General features: G+C 44.9%; 1 protein-coding gene across 1 annotated transcript in view; it reads right to left on the bottom strand.

The window, feature by feature from the left end:
• Window positions 1-9051, bottom strand: part of drp2 (dystrophin related protein 2) — a 172006-nt gene extending 162955 nt beyond the window's left edge. Inside the window, exon 1 of the mRNA XM_063190737.1 lies at window positions 9006-9051. Within this exon, the coding sequence (XP_063046807.1) occupies window positions 9006-9030 (25 nt within the window). The 5' untranslated portion in view covers window positions 9031-9051. The remainder of the gene's footprint in view (window positions 1-9005) is intronic.
• Window positions 9052-13121: the final 4070 nt, after the last annotated feature.

Genomic DNA, 13121 nt, shown 5'->3' with positions numbered 1-13121 from the left:
ACTCAGCCCATAGCCTATATAGCCTCCATATGTAAATGCATATGCATACTGTATTCCACTTCATGACATCCAGAGTGGGCCTCTCCATCACCCTGCCTCTCCAACCAAGAGTCAGTGCCCACATACATAATTGACTCTTGGTGGCCCAGCCCCTCCAACCAAGACCCAGTACTCACATACAGTATACAGCTGAATCCCCTGTGTCGTGGCATACTGTATGAGGTAGCCCTTTAGAACTCCTCCCCACCAGGTGTTACACACGTCTGATCTCCATCCGAATCATTCTCTCTCTCTCTCTCTCTCTCTCTCTCTCTCTCTCTCTCTCTCTCTCTCTCTCTCTCTCTCTCTCTCTCTCTCTCTCTCTCTCACTCTGTCTCTCTCTCTCTCTCTCTCTCTCTCTCTCACACTCACTCACTCACTCACTCACTCACTCACTCACTACTTTCAACCAAATCTGTCTGTCTGTCTGTCTGTCTGTCTGTCGGTCTCTCTCTCTGCTCTTCATATCTGTGACTGCTCTCTGTGACTGAATCTCAGCAGCAGCAGGAGCAGCAGCAGCAATGACATGCTAAAACAAAATGGCAGGACCCTGACAAACATAGAGGTGAAATTTGGCACCACAAATATTCTATAAACACATTCAGCATACAGCATACAGCCAAAGTGAACAACACAGCGTAGCCAGTTCAATAATGTAGTCCAGGTAAAAAGCACATCCTCAGACTCTCTCCCCAACCCCCCCCCCCCCCCTCTCTCTCTCTCTAAGCACACAGGCTGGGTTGCCTGGTTACCTCGCACAGGAGGAGAGAGAGAGAGAGAGAGACAGAGAGAGAGAGAGAGAGAGAGAGAGAGAGAGAGAGAGAGAGAGAGAGAGAGAGAGAGAGAGAGAGAGAGAGAGAGAGAGAGAGAGAGAGAGAGAGAGAGAGAGAGGGGGACAGAGAGACAGAGAGAGAGACAGAGAGAGAGACAGAGAGAGAGACAGAGAGAGTGCATTGTAATTACCAAAACAAATCAAAGCAGATGTGTTGGATAGTCTGAAAATAATCATACAAAATAAGCATGAAGGCTTTATGTTGCATGCCATTATGCATGGATGTGTCTATGAAGGAAAACACACCACACAGCAACTGTGAGTACAAAATAATACCCATGGGTCTGTGACTGGTAATACTGTCATGATTGCCTGTTAATTCTGTTTTTAATGGTACTTGAATGGGTTTTCAAAATTCATCTAAAAAGGCTCTCACCTCAGTTATTGAGGTTGCTATTGTCAAGACCCCTATCTTTTTCAGGGATGATAATTGACTCTTTTTTCACAAGTAGTGCTTTTCAGCTAAACGTTCCAACAGGTTAAAAAATATTGCATTATTGTGCAATCATAACAGCATACACAGTCACAAATGGCTGAGCCATGAACCTTTCATTCAAGCCTAACTACATAGGGGAAATATTTAGACTGACATCTATGGGAGAAAAGCCCTTAATTTAGCGTAATGTCAGTAAACAGCTTGGAAACAGAACCAAACATCATGAGGTCATTTGTCATATTACTCACTGCCACCACATGAAATGTCAAAACTGACAAACCAGTATGCATGTTATTGGCATAGGTTGCATTTCACATTTTCATGTAGGCCTAGAGTATGGCCAACAGGGACATAAATAGCACATGCTGTGATTTCGTAGTAGCATTTTTCAATGCCAATCAAGTCCATTTAGCATACAATTTACTTCATACCACGCCCCGACAACATATATTTACATTCAAAAGTTGCTACAACACACAGTTTAAAATAACAATGTTCAATCATCATTAACATAAGACATGCAACCTATGCATTTCAATGATGATTCCTCTGTGTTTTCCCCTAAATGAGTATGGCGGTCACCTGATTTTGCTGAAAATGTGAGAAATGCCCAGCTGTCCAACTTCCCCAATGGCTGCATCCATGTGGGTGATGGATTACTCTCTGTTATGCTGTTGGCCATATTCCACCCTTTAGCCTTTAACAAAACAAACCACTCCCTTGCAAACCAATGAAAAAAACATAAAAATAACATAGCAAAAAAGAAACTTTGTGTGTGTGTGTGTGTGTGTGTGTGTGTGTGTGTGTGTGTGTGTGTGTGTGTGTGTGTGTGTGTGTGTGTGTGTGTGTGTGTGTGTGTGTGTGTGTGTGTGTGTGTGTGTGAGTGCACACGCGGGTTATACTTGAAAGAATGGAGAAGATATGGATAGACAAGTAAAGATCGAGACCAAACACTGTTGTTTGTTTGGAGTGATGCAACTAACCGGCCAACAGCAGACAGCCCTGCAGCCAGGGATTTGAACCACAATTTTTTTCCAAACGTTCCGTTCCGTACAGAAACGGAATTATAACGTTTCCGGTTATGAGTTCCACCAATAAATTGACGTTCCCGAACCGGTTAGAACAAAAAAATATTGTTCCCGGAACGGTTAATTTTGTTCCTGTCAGCTGATTACTCCCCATAGGCCTAACTGACGTTAATTAACCAAGAAAGACGGAAGTGCAAATGAGTCAGCCTACTTTCAAACTTTTTATTCAAGCGGATGAAAAGAATATCCTCCAGAATTTTGTCATTCAGGGACGACCTAAGCGGAGAATAAACCTCAATGATGAAAATGCACGCTCCATGCTGACTTGGGTCACGGGGAGCGCTATGATGGACATTGTGAGTTTGTGCATATTTGAAGCGGCCATGGATGCCCAATAACGTTGAACATTCTCGGTGCGCTTTACACATGCTTCTCTGCAATATCTTACAATGATGCAATGGAAACTCTGCCCTTTTGTATGCCAGTGGTTTCTCTTATTTAAGATGTGTAGTGGAGACTTTGTAATCCACAGCTTTTGTCATTCAGGGACGACCTAAGCAGAGAATAAACCTCAATGATGAAAATGCACGCTCCATGCTGACTTGGGTCACGGGGAGCGCTATGATGGACATTGTGAGTTTGTGCATATTTGACATATTTGGATGCCCAATAACGTTGAACATTCTCGGTGCGCTTTACACGTGCTTCTCTGCAATATCTTACAATGATGCAATGGAAACTCTGCCCTTTTGTATGCCAGTGGTTTCTCTTATTTAAGATGTGTAGTGGAGACTTTGTAATCCACAGCTTTTGTCATTCAGGGACGACCTAAGTGGAGAATAAACCTCAATGATGAAAATGCACGCTCCATGCTGACTTGGGTCACGGGGAGCGCTATGATGGACATTGTGAGTTTGTGCATATTTGAAGCGGCCATGGATGCCCAATAACGTTGAACATTCTCGGTGCGCTTTACACATGCTTCTCTGCAATATCTTACAATGATGCAATGGAAACTCTGCCCTTTTGTATGCCAGTGGTTTCTCTTATTTAAGATGTGTAGTGGAGACTTTGTAATCCACAGCTTTTGTCATTCAGGGACGACCTAAGCAGAGAATAAACCTCAATGATGAAAATGCACGCTCCATGCTGACTTGGGTCACGGGGAGCGCTATGATGGACATTGTGAGTTTGTGCATATTTGAAGCGGCCATGGATGCCCAATAACGTTGAACATTCTTGGTGCGCTTTACACGTGCTTCTCTGCAATATCTTACAATGATGCAATGGAAACTCTGCCCTTTTGTATGCCAGTGGTTTCTCTTATTTAAGATGTGTAGTGGAGACTTTGTAATCCACAGCTCTCTCTCCATTCAGTCAGAGAATATCTGATGTCACACAGGACGTGAACCTCAGCCGTCATGGTAACGTGCGCAGGAAAAAAAGTACTTTTTTTTTGAGGAACGGTATTAACCGGTATTAACCGGTTACCATTATTTTTAAATAAGTGTTTCCGTTCTAGTACACAAAAAATAATAACGTTTCTGGTTTCGTTTCTGTTCCCTGTAAAAAACAAAAAGTTCCTGGTTTTCGTTTTCGTTCCTTGAACCGGTTCAAAGCCTTGCCTGCAGCACAAATAAAACAATATGGCTTTGGGGCAAGAGATAGGGTATCAAAAAAAGCAGATTTCACCTCATGAAGACAGATTTGATTGCAGCTGCTGGCTTCAGGGCAAAAACTTACAGATGGCCAACAAGCAAATCGCCAGTAGTCTTACAGACAGACACACACACACATGCATGCACACACACATTTTCTCATTCGCACAAACACACAGGGCGCCAGTCCAACTCGTGGCACCCCTGTTGCCAGCACTGGGTCCGGACAACACTCCGGGCATCCCATCCAATCCTGGGCTCCTCCAGACACGATCGTTGATGCCCGCTGCCCCACTAGCAAATCCTCAGCGCTTATCTGGGGCTCAAGGGGGCTTTCTGATTCTCCAAAGTGCCGTTTGTTCACTCCCCCTGTTATAATATTATCCCTGACAACACACACACACACACACACACACACACACACACGCACACGCACACGCACACACACACACACAGTCTTTATCTTACACTCGGAGCAGGAGGCAGAACTCTCAGCTGTGATCAGGCCGAGCTGGATGGATATTAGTGGCCTGCAGTGCCAACTGGCTGCTACTCTCTGGAGCTTCAAGACACAAAGGCAATATCTCTTTCCTTCTTATTCTAGCGTGTGTCTGTGTCGTTGGTGTTCTTTTTCTTCCTCTTCTTTCTCTGCCTTCTTCATTCTTTCTTTCTCTCATGCCAACTTTTGCTCATCTCTCCTTTCTCTGCCTCTACTTTTCTTCCCGTCTGTTTGTTATTCTCTTCTTCTTTCTCTGCTTTTCTTCTCTCTTTCTCTTTCTTTCTCTCTGCCTCTCCCCCCTCATCTCCTCTGTTGCTTTCCTCCTCTGTCTCTCAAACCCACAGTCTCTTTCATTTCTTTCTCTCTCAGTGAAATACAGACACACACACAAATTCTCATAAAATCACACACACACAAATCAGTTTCTTCAAATGCAATGCGCTCACACACATAACCGCACACACAGAAACACACACACAGAAGAAAACGCTGAATCACAACCCTATGCTGCATATTGGTGTTAGATCACGTATGACTTGGCTTCTGTTTCGTTAAAATCCTGTAAAGCCAGAGGCCTTATGTGGGTGGCAGAGACACAGAGAGGAAGAGGAGGATGAGGGAGAGGAAGAGGGGAAGAGAGAGAGAGAAGAGGAGAGGAGGGGAGAGGAGGAAGAGGAAGGAAAAACAAGTTACCATTAGGAGAGCCCTGTGAAGATGAGTGTGGGAGGTACACCCACACACCCACACAAACACACACACACACACACACTCTCTCAGATCTCTGGAGTCACTCCCTCACTTTAGCTTTTTGTGTGGGGGCCAACGGCCTGCTGTGTGTGTGTGTGTGAACCCCCCGCTGTGTATGAAGCACCCTGGACGAGTGTGTGTGTGTGTGTGTGTGTGTGTGTGTGTGTGTGTGTGTGTGTGTGTGTGTGTGTGTGTGTGTGTGTGTGTGTGTGTGTGTGTGTGTGTGTGTGTGTGTGTGTGTGTGTGTGTGTGTGTGTGTGTTCAGTGGTCGTGTTTCGTGTTGCTAGCGGTGTAGAGCAAAGCAATCAGCCAGGGTGCTACAGACACATCAGGGGGTCTCTCTCTTGCACACACACACACACACACACACACACACACACACACACACACACACACACACACACACACACACACACACACACACACACACACACACACACACACACACACACACACACACACACACACACACACACACACACACACACACACACTATCGTCCAGGGTGCTTCATACACAGCGGGGGGTTGTTCTCTGCAGTCTCGTTTCATCACAAATAAACCACAAAAAACCCAAACTGGAAGCCAGCAAAGCCTACTGCTCTTCCCACTTCCCCCTCTCCCTTTGCTGCAGAAAGAATATGCTATGAGCAAAGCAACATTTTCATTCATCTGCAATAAACAGGAATCCGTTTTTAATTTTCTGGCCAAAATATCTGCTTATTCAAGGGGTTTTTGCACAACAAAAGTTTTTTTCTCTTTTGTCTCCAATGCTAGGCTATTTCTGGCACACACATACACATGCTGCAGGCACATATGCACGCATGGTATGCACGCCGCACGCACGCATGCACACACGCACAGTCGCACATACGCACACACCCACACAATCACAGCCACAGGACAGAGAGTCTCCATCAATACTGGATCCGAGGCCGCTCTCTGGGTGAATATGGCCTGAGCACACTTTAATATCCTTACTGGCTCCAGCCAGACCTGGATTTATGCTTCTCCTGCTGGCTAATATACCCACAAGCTGACATTTGCACTATAGATGATGATTTATTACTGTATTAGTATAGAGAAGGACATTTTATGACATTTATGATGGTGCCCACTGCTGATAAAAGCCAATCATCTTCTAGAGACAGATCGTAGCAATTCATTTGTACTGAAACAACGAGATTTAAAATGAGGAGCATTATCTCTGGAGAACAACAGCACTCATGATTTCAACTCAGTATTGCTTATTGTCAAGTGGTTGCGGCAAACTCTAAGAATGACACATTTCATCAGTTCACAATGTGTTTCACAATGGCTCATCTCATGAAAAACCTTCCCATCAAACACTGCATTCAATAGTCCCTCTAATGGGAAACATATGCTAATTCCAGCATGCAGTCTACATTACCTATGTGAGGCACAGATTCTAAGTGCATTACTGGCCACCTAATTTCATTATACATTCCAGTGAGGCAGGCTTGCTCAACTCTTGCACATCTAGCCAAGGAACAACTCAATTATTCAATTCCAGAAGAATTTAATTTGTATGTAAATGTAGTTTGCATGTAAATAATAGGTAGGCTAATTAGCATGTTCGTTAGCATGAGATCAGGGTAATTACTCACAAAGCAGTTTATGGCTCGCTAGACGAGTTAGCTAATAAAGTAACTCACAGGAAAACAACCAATTAACAACATTCAATCTTGATGGGTAAAGGAGTTTTCATCATTCACCCTCAAGCATCAGACAAGCATCTATTGTCATCTTCCTCAATGCAATGTGTGCTAGGACACCAGGTAGGTTATTCATACAGTCGCTGGTGTACGTATATTAGCAAAATAGATTCATTACATCATTTGGGAGGTATTAGTGAATTAATGGATGGGCAGAGGCCATAATGTGGCATTCGCATGTGCTTAATCAGCACTTGATATGAAGCATGACATGGAGCACATGACATGAGGCATAATAGCCAGAGCCATGGAAGTAAGAGTTAGGCTAATCCCATTGACCTCCGTCTTCCATTTTTACACTAAAATGGCATCTCATGGAGCCTTTAACACACAGATCTCCATTGCCATAGTTACAAAATAGAAGTGAGTGTGCAAGTGCAGGAAGTGCGAAATGTTCTTTTCAAAGCTATAGTTTTGAGCTATTGGAAAATTTGACACATCAGTGATGTGTTGCCCTGAGGTGAGGTTAACAATTTTTTTCCAACTGTTGTTTTGTCTTTTTGCTTTTTCCTCTTCCTCCTTTTTCTGGAAGCATTGAGACTTTGGATGAAAAGGGCAAAGGAGGGAAGAAAGGACGAAATGCTTTGATCACCTCTTCAGAGCTTCAGATTAAACCCTGTGCCTTTCCTTTGCTGCATTTATGGTTGATAAACTGGCAATCTCCTCACAAACACACCTAAAGACCAGAGAGAGAGGGCAGACTGGCATCTTTTCTGTTGCCCGCGGCCAATTTCTGTTGCTAAACGCACCCTGACCAAACCCATCCCAAACCTGCCAGTAACTAAAAAAGCAAAGGGTGCTTCAGTGTCACACTCCCCATCTTCTCCTCAATCACTTACATTATTTAGGGACAGTTTCTTTTAAGGCTTCATGCAGTGTACACGCGCACGCACGCACACACAGACACACAGACACAGACACACAGACACAGACACAGACACAGACACAGACACACACACACACACACACACACACACACACACACACACACACACACACACACACACACACACACACACACACACACACACACACACACACACACACACACACACACACACACACAGAGTTAACAGCTGCACAAGTTGCAGTGTATACACTTGCATCCATTACAATGTCACTAAAACTTCAATGAAATGCACTAAAACCATTAGCCACCTAAAATAAATCCTACGAATAAATGCTACATTTCGATGAAGAAGCAAACCTATAGGCTATTCATCAGGGTGCAGTAGTTCAATTGATTTCCGCCTAATGATACCAATACCCAGTACTCTCACTCCCTCTTTTCTCTCATCCCTGCATTCCTTCTTCCCACCTCCTCTTTCTAAACTCGAACCAAGCTCAAGTGACTGTTTCAGAACTACCAAGTAGCTGTCATCTTCTGTCAGTCTACAGATAGGAATAGGAACCGTCTCTCACAAGGTACAGTATTTTCAGGCTGACAGAGAACCATGCTGATAGCCGTTGCACCTAATTTTGAAACAACTGGCTTGTTCACGCCGCAAGTCTGAGCATTTGGGAACCGTAACATTGGTTTGTAATGCGAGCGAAACATACTTAGTTTTCTCTGCGAACCGTGACCACAACCGTGACAACAGCAGGTTAAGTTCAGAGCCCGGTATGAACATGGGTGGAACACAGGTAAGCATATTAGTTCTGAACTTAACTGGTGCGGGAATTGAAATGTGCACGAGCACTGTTCTGGTAGGCCTGAACTCCTTCATATTCATAGGCCTATCCATAACGTCAGCTAGGGCTGTTAACGCGAGAGCATAGTGAATTCAGAAGTGTCCATGCAAACCATTAACAACTGAAACCATTTCAGAAATGCAATTTTTAAGCGTGACAAAGAGGCGGAAAACAGAAAAAACGGACATAGTGTTGCTTTAAAGCATTATAAAGCGGTGAGGACGCTACTGACATAGCGCACCACTAGCAGTGGTGGGGCAGCAGACATTATTTCAAGATTGACAAAACAATAAGAAAACAACAAAAAACACGTAGTGTTGCTTTAAAGCATTATATTACCCAGCTGTGAGGACGTGACTGACATGGCTGTGGCTGTAGCTGTGTCTGGTCCCAGGCCGTCTGGGCAGCAGGGCAGCAGGGCTGGAGGGGGAGGGCTGGAGGGAGGCTAGGCCAGCCACACCTTCACCTCGTCTTCTCAGCAGCAGCAGCAGCAGCAGCAGGAGTGCAGACAGCCAGTGGCAGCAGTAGCAGCAGACAGGAGGGCAGGCACAGGTGGGCAGGTAGGCAGGATCAGGTAGGCACACAGGCTCGGGAGAAAGGCAGAGGTGAAGGTGGAGGAGCGGGGGATGGGAGGGAGAGAGTTCAGGGTGCCCGTAATGTTCCAGAATCCTCTGTGATGGCAGGGAACCTAGGAAAGGGGAGGGGGTGGGAAGTCAGGGTCAGAAATAATCACCCAAAAAACATGGACTGCGGATGGAGGAATGGATTGGAATTGAATGGACAGTTGGTAAGGGAAAGGGAAATGAAGGGAAAAAGAGGAGAGGGAAAAAAGATTGGAGGATTCACATAGAGTGTGCATTCCAATATGCGACCTTGCATCCTTCACTTGTGCTTGTGGCCTCATACCAGGAAGTAACACGTCATGATAACATCACTGACAACAGCATTATATTTCAATATCTCACAAAAGTTAGAATAGTCCCCCAAAAATTGTTGTGGCTGTGGCGGACAGCTGGAAAACTTGTTTTCTCCACGGAGGCGGGGCTAGGAGGCAGGGCAAGGCCACAAGCACAAGTGGAGGACGCAAGGTTGCATAATGGAATGAAAAATGGGCAGTCATGGGCAACCTGGAATCATTAGTTGTAATCCAGTGCAACATGTTCCAAACAACCTTGTTTTACCCATTCAATTAAACCAGGTAATTGCTAGGTTGAATGATCACTTGTTTGAATTGGAGAGGTAAAACCAGTACTATATATATACTATATGTGGCTCTGGATTGCAACAAATGAATACAGGCTGGCCATCGCTGAAAATAGAGAGACAAAAACGGCAAAGAAAAAAAAAACAAAGGAAAGCCAGAAAACAGGGGAAATAGACTCTCACAGCGTGTATAGCTATATATTTTTCTTTCTGAGGGTTAAAGGCTTTATTAGCTCCAGGGCAGTGCCCCCTCAAGAGAGGAAATGAGATAAAGCAGGAAGAGAAATAGCCCATCACAGGTGTGGAGAAGCAACGGTGTTTGTGTGTGTGTGTGTGTGTGTGTGTGTGTGCGTCCGTGTATGTGTGTGTGTAGCCGTGCCGTACTCCCCTGCTGCTGGCTCCGGCTGACTAAATCTGATCAGGTCAAACTTGCACATACACTGCACGCACACATGCATGCCCACACAGGCAAACAGCAAACAAACAACAGACAACACGCACACACACACAAACGCACACAGACACACAGACACACAGACACACAGACACACACACAAGACTGGACTGACCTATGAGGATGTTTTGAGTATTGATTTGAGTGCTTGTACATGTGCAGCTACGGTATATGCACGTGCCTGCTTGTGTGTGCGTATAGAGCATAAATGTTTACAGTGTGTGTGTGTGTGTGTGTGTGTGTGTGTGTGTGTGTGTGTGTGTGTGTGTGTGTGTGTGTGTGTGTGTGTGTGTGTGTGTGTGTGTGTGTGTTTAGCAGGAGTCTTCTTATCAGCAGACAGCACACTCAACTCCTCACACTCTACTGCAGGACATCAGCACAGTCTGGAACGAGGGATGGCAGAGAGAGAGAGAGAGAGAGAGAGAGAGAGAGAGAGAGAGAGAGAGAGAAAGAGAAAGAGAAAGAGAAAGAGAAAGAGAAAGAGAAAGAGAAAGAGATGGTGAAGGAGGGAAGGTACAGAAAGACAAAGAGATCAGAAGAGTGAAACGGTTGAGGAGAAGGAATGATGTATGGTACAGAAAGAAGAGAGAGAAATGAAAGAAACAAGAGGACAAGAGAAGAAAAACAGAGGACTGGAATGATGAGAGGATGATGGTAACATGGAGGAAGCTGTTGCTGAAAGAAAGAAAGAAAGAAAGAAAGAAAGAAAGAAAGAAAGAAAGAAAGAAAGAAAGAAAGAAAGAAAGAAAGAAAGAAAGAAAGAAAGAAAGAAAGAGGCCCTAGATGTACATAGTAGAGAGATGGATGGATGCATGGCCGAGTTGAATGTATTAACCCATTGACGCCTAAGGCACCTGCAAAAAAGGGTGCTGAATGCCTGACCCCTTTTTAAGAGAAGCTGACCTCAGCCTATAAAAACCTAAATATCTCTGCCTCTGAAGCACATAAAAACATGCAACATGCAATAAGAAGGCATTTAAAAGCTAAGACCCTCATCTTTCATTAGATTGTGTTCATTCATCTCAAACAAACAAAGAGATTTTTGATAAAGTCGTCTCAAATCTCATGAGCCTGAATGTTGTGTAATGACGCTCCAGTCGCCAGGGCCAATGTTGCGCAACGCAACATCAGGCATCAATGGGTTAATGGATGTATGGATGATGGTGAGGTGTGGCAATGGGTATGACTCCTGGCCCATTGAGCAGTAAGTGGTTGGATGGATGGACAGAGAAGCAAAAAGGCAGGATGAGTAGAGGAGAAGTTTGAGGGAGGGATGAAGGAGAAATATGGAGGGGTGGAATTATGGTAGAGCAATGTGGGGGGGAGGGGCTCAAGCGTAGGTGGCACGGATAGGTGAGAAAGAGGAATGTATAGGGTAATGAAAATAATCAAAAACGGAGAATGGCGGAATAGATAGAGGAGAGATGGGTAAAGGAGAGAGATATATAGAGAGATTCGGGGACGGGGTCAGTAGCTGCAAGTTGTAAGTGCCAACCAACCTCCAAAGCAGGTGTTGGGGGTCAGGGGGCATGGACAGAGGGATGTGAAGAAGGATGAAGAATTGAAAACGAAGAATGGAAGGATTGATAGAGGAGAGAGCTGGGTAAAGGAGAGAGATACTGTACATAGAGGAAAGTGGTAGATTGAACATAGAAATGGAGGGATAATATGTGGCAAAGGGTTGGAGGGGTCAGTGGCACATGTTAATCTGTGAGTGCCAATCCACCTCCAAAGCAGCCTGGGTGGCCAGACAGACCGAGCTCTGGAGTTAAACAGGCAGCAAGACCTCTGGTGTAAAATCCCCCCACTGACAAATCCTATTTCCAGGCAGCGGCCGCCCTTTAGCTCTTTACAGGAGGAACTGGAGCCAACAAGGACAGTGGAGGAGAGGAGAAGAAAACAGATGATACATGGATGAGGAGAGAGAGAGAGAGAGAGAGAGAGAGAGAGAGAGAGAGAGAGAGAGAGAGAGAGAGAGAGAGAGAGAAAGAGAAAGAAAGAGAAAGAGAGACAGTGCTGCATTGTATAGACTGAAGCTACTGGATACCGAAAGGGGGATGGCACTGGCAGAGAAAAGAAGAGCAGTGAGCAGGATGAAGACATGAAAAGAAAAGTGGTGTGGAGTTGCATGGTGGAGCAACAATGAATTCAACAACTCCTCGCAAGTCTGTACTATAATTACAAACGGAGAACAATTCCACAAATACAAGAAGCGGCAATGAATGGAAGACAGATTTTTTTAAAAAACAGCGTTGTCCTTTCTTCTCCAGAGTTCACAACTGAGGTGTTAAAAGTTTAATAGCAAATTCACAACCCGGCAGCGGGGAAATGCTGAGATGCAAACTTTTTGCCTAAGCACAAGGAAACTAGCATTTATAATTTAGACTGCAGTTTTTAAAGCATTGCTGCCTGAGACAAAGAAGAAAACCACAAATGATGGCTGCTTTACAAAAGGCTGCCTTCAAAACAGGCAATCTTTTTATAGCCAGACTCATTTCTGGAAGACTTGGTGCTACAATTTGCAGTGAGGAGGAGGATGTGGAGGAGGAAGAAGAAGAGGAAGAGTATGATGAGGAGGAAGGGGAGTGGAGGAAGTGGAGGATGTGGAGGAGGAGGAGGGGGAAATGAGGAAGTGGAGGAGGTGGAGGAGGAGGAGGAAGGGGAGTGGAGGAAGTGGAGGATGTGGAGGAGGAGGAGGGGGAAATGAGGAAGTGGAGGAGGTGGAGGAGGAGATGGAGATGGAGATGCTGATGTTGGCTTGCTTTTCTAAAAGGAATACAAGACAGGCGGAGCTTCGC

The sequence above is a fragment of the Engraulis encrasicolus genome, chromosome 23, assembly GCF_034702125.1.
Source record: "Engraulis encrasicolus isolate BLACKSEA-1 chromosome 23, IST_EnEncr_1.0, whole genome shotgun sequence".
Taxonomy (NCBI): Eukaryota; Metazoa; Chordata; class Actinopteri; order Clupeiformes; family Engraulidae; genus Engraulis; species Engraulis encrasicolus.
The sequence above is the reverse complement of the archived record's forward strand: the minus strand, read 5'-3'. Positions and strand labels throughout refer to the sequence as shown.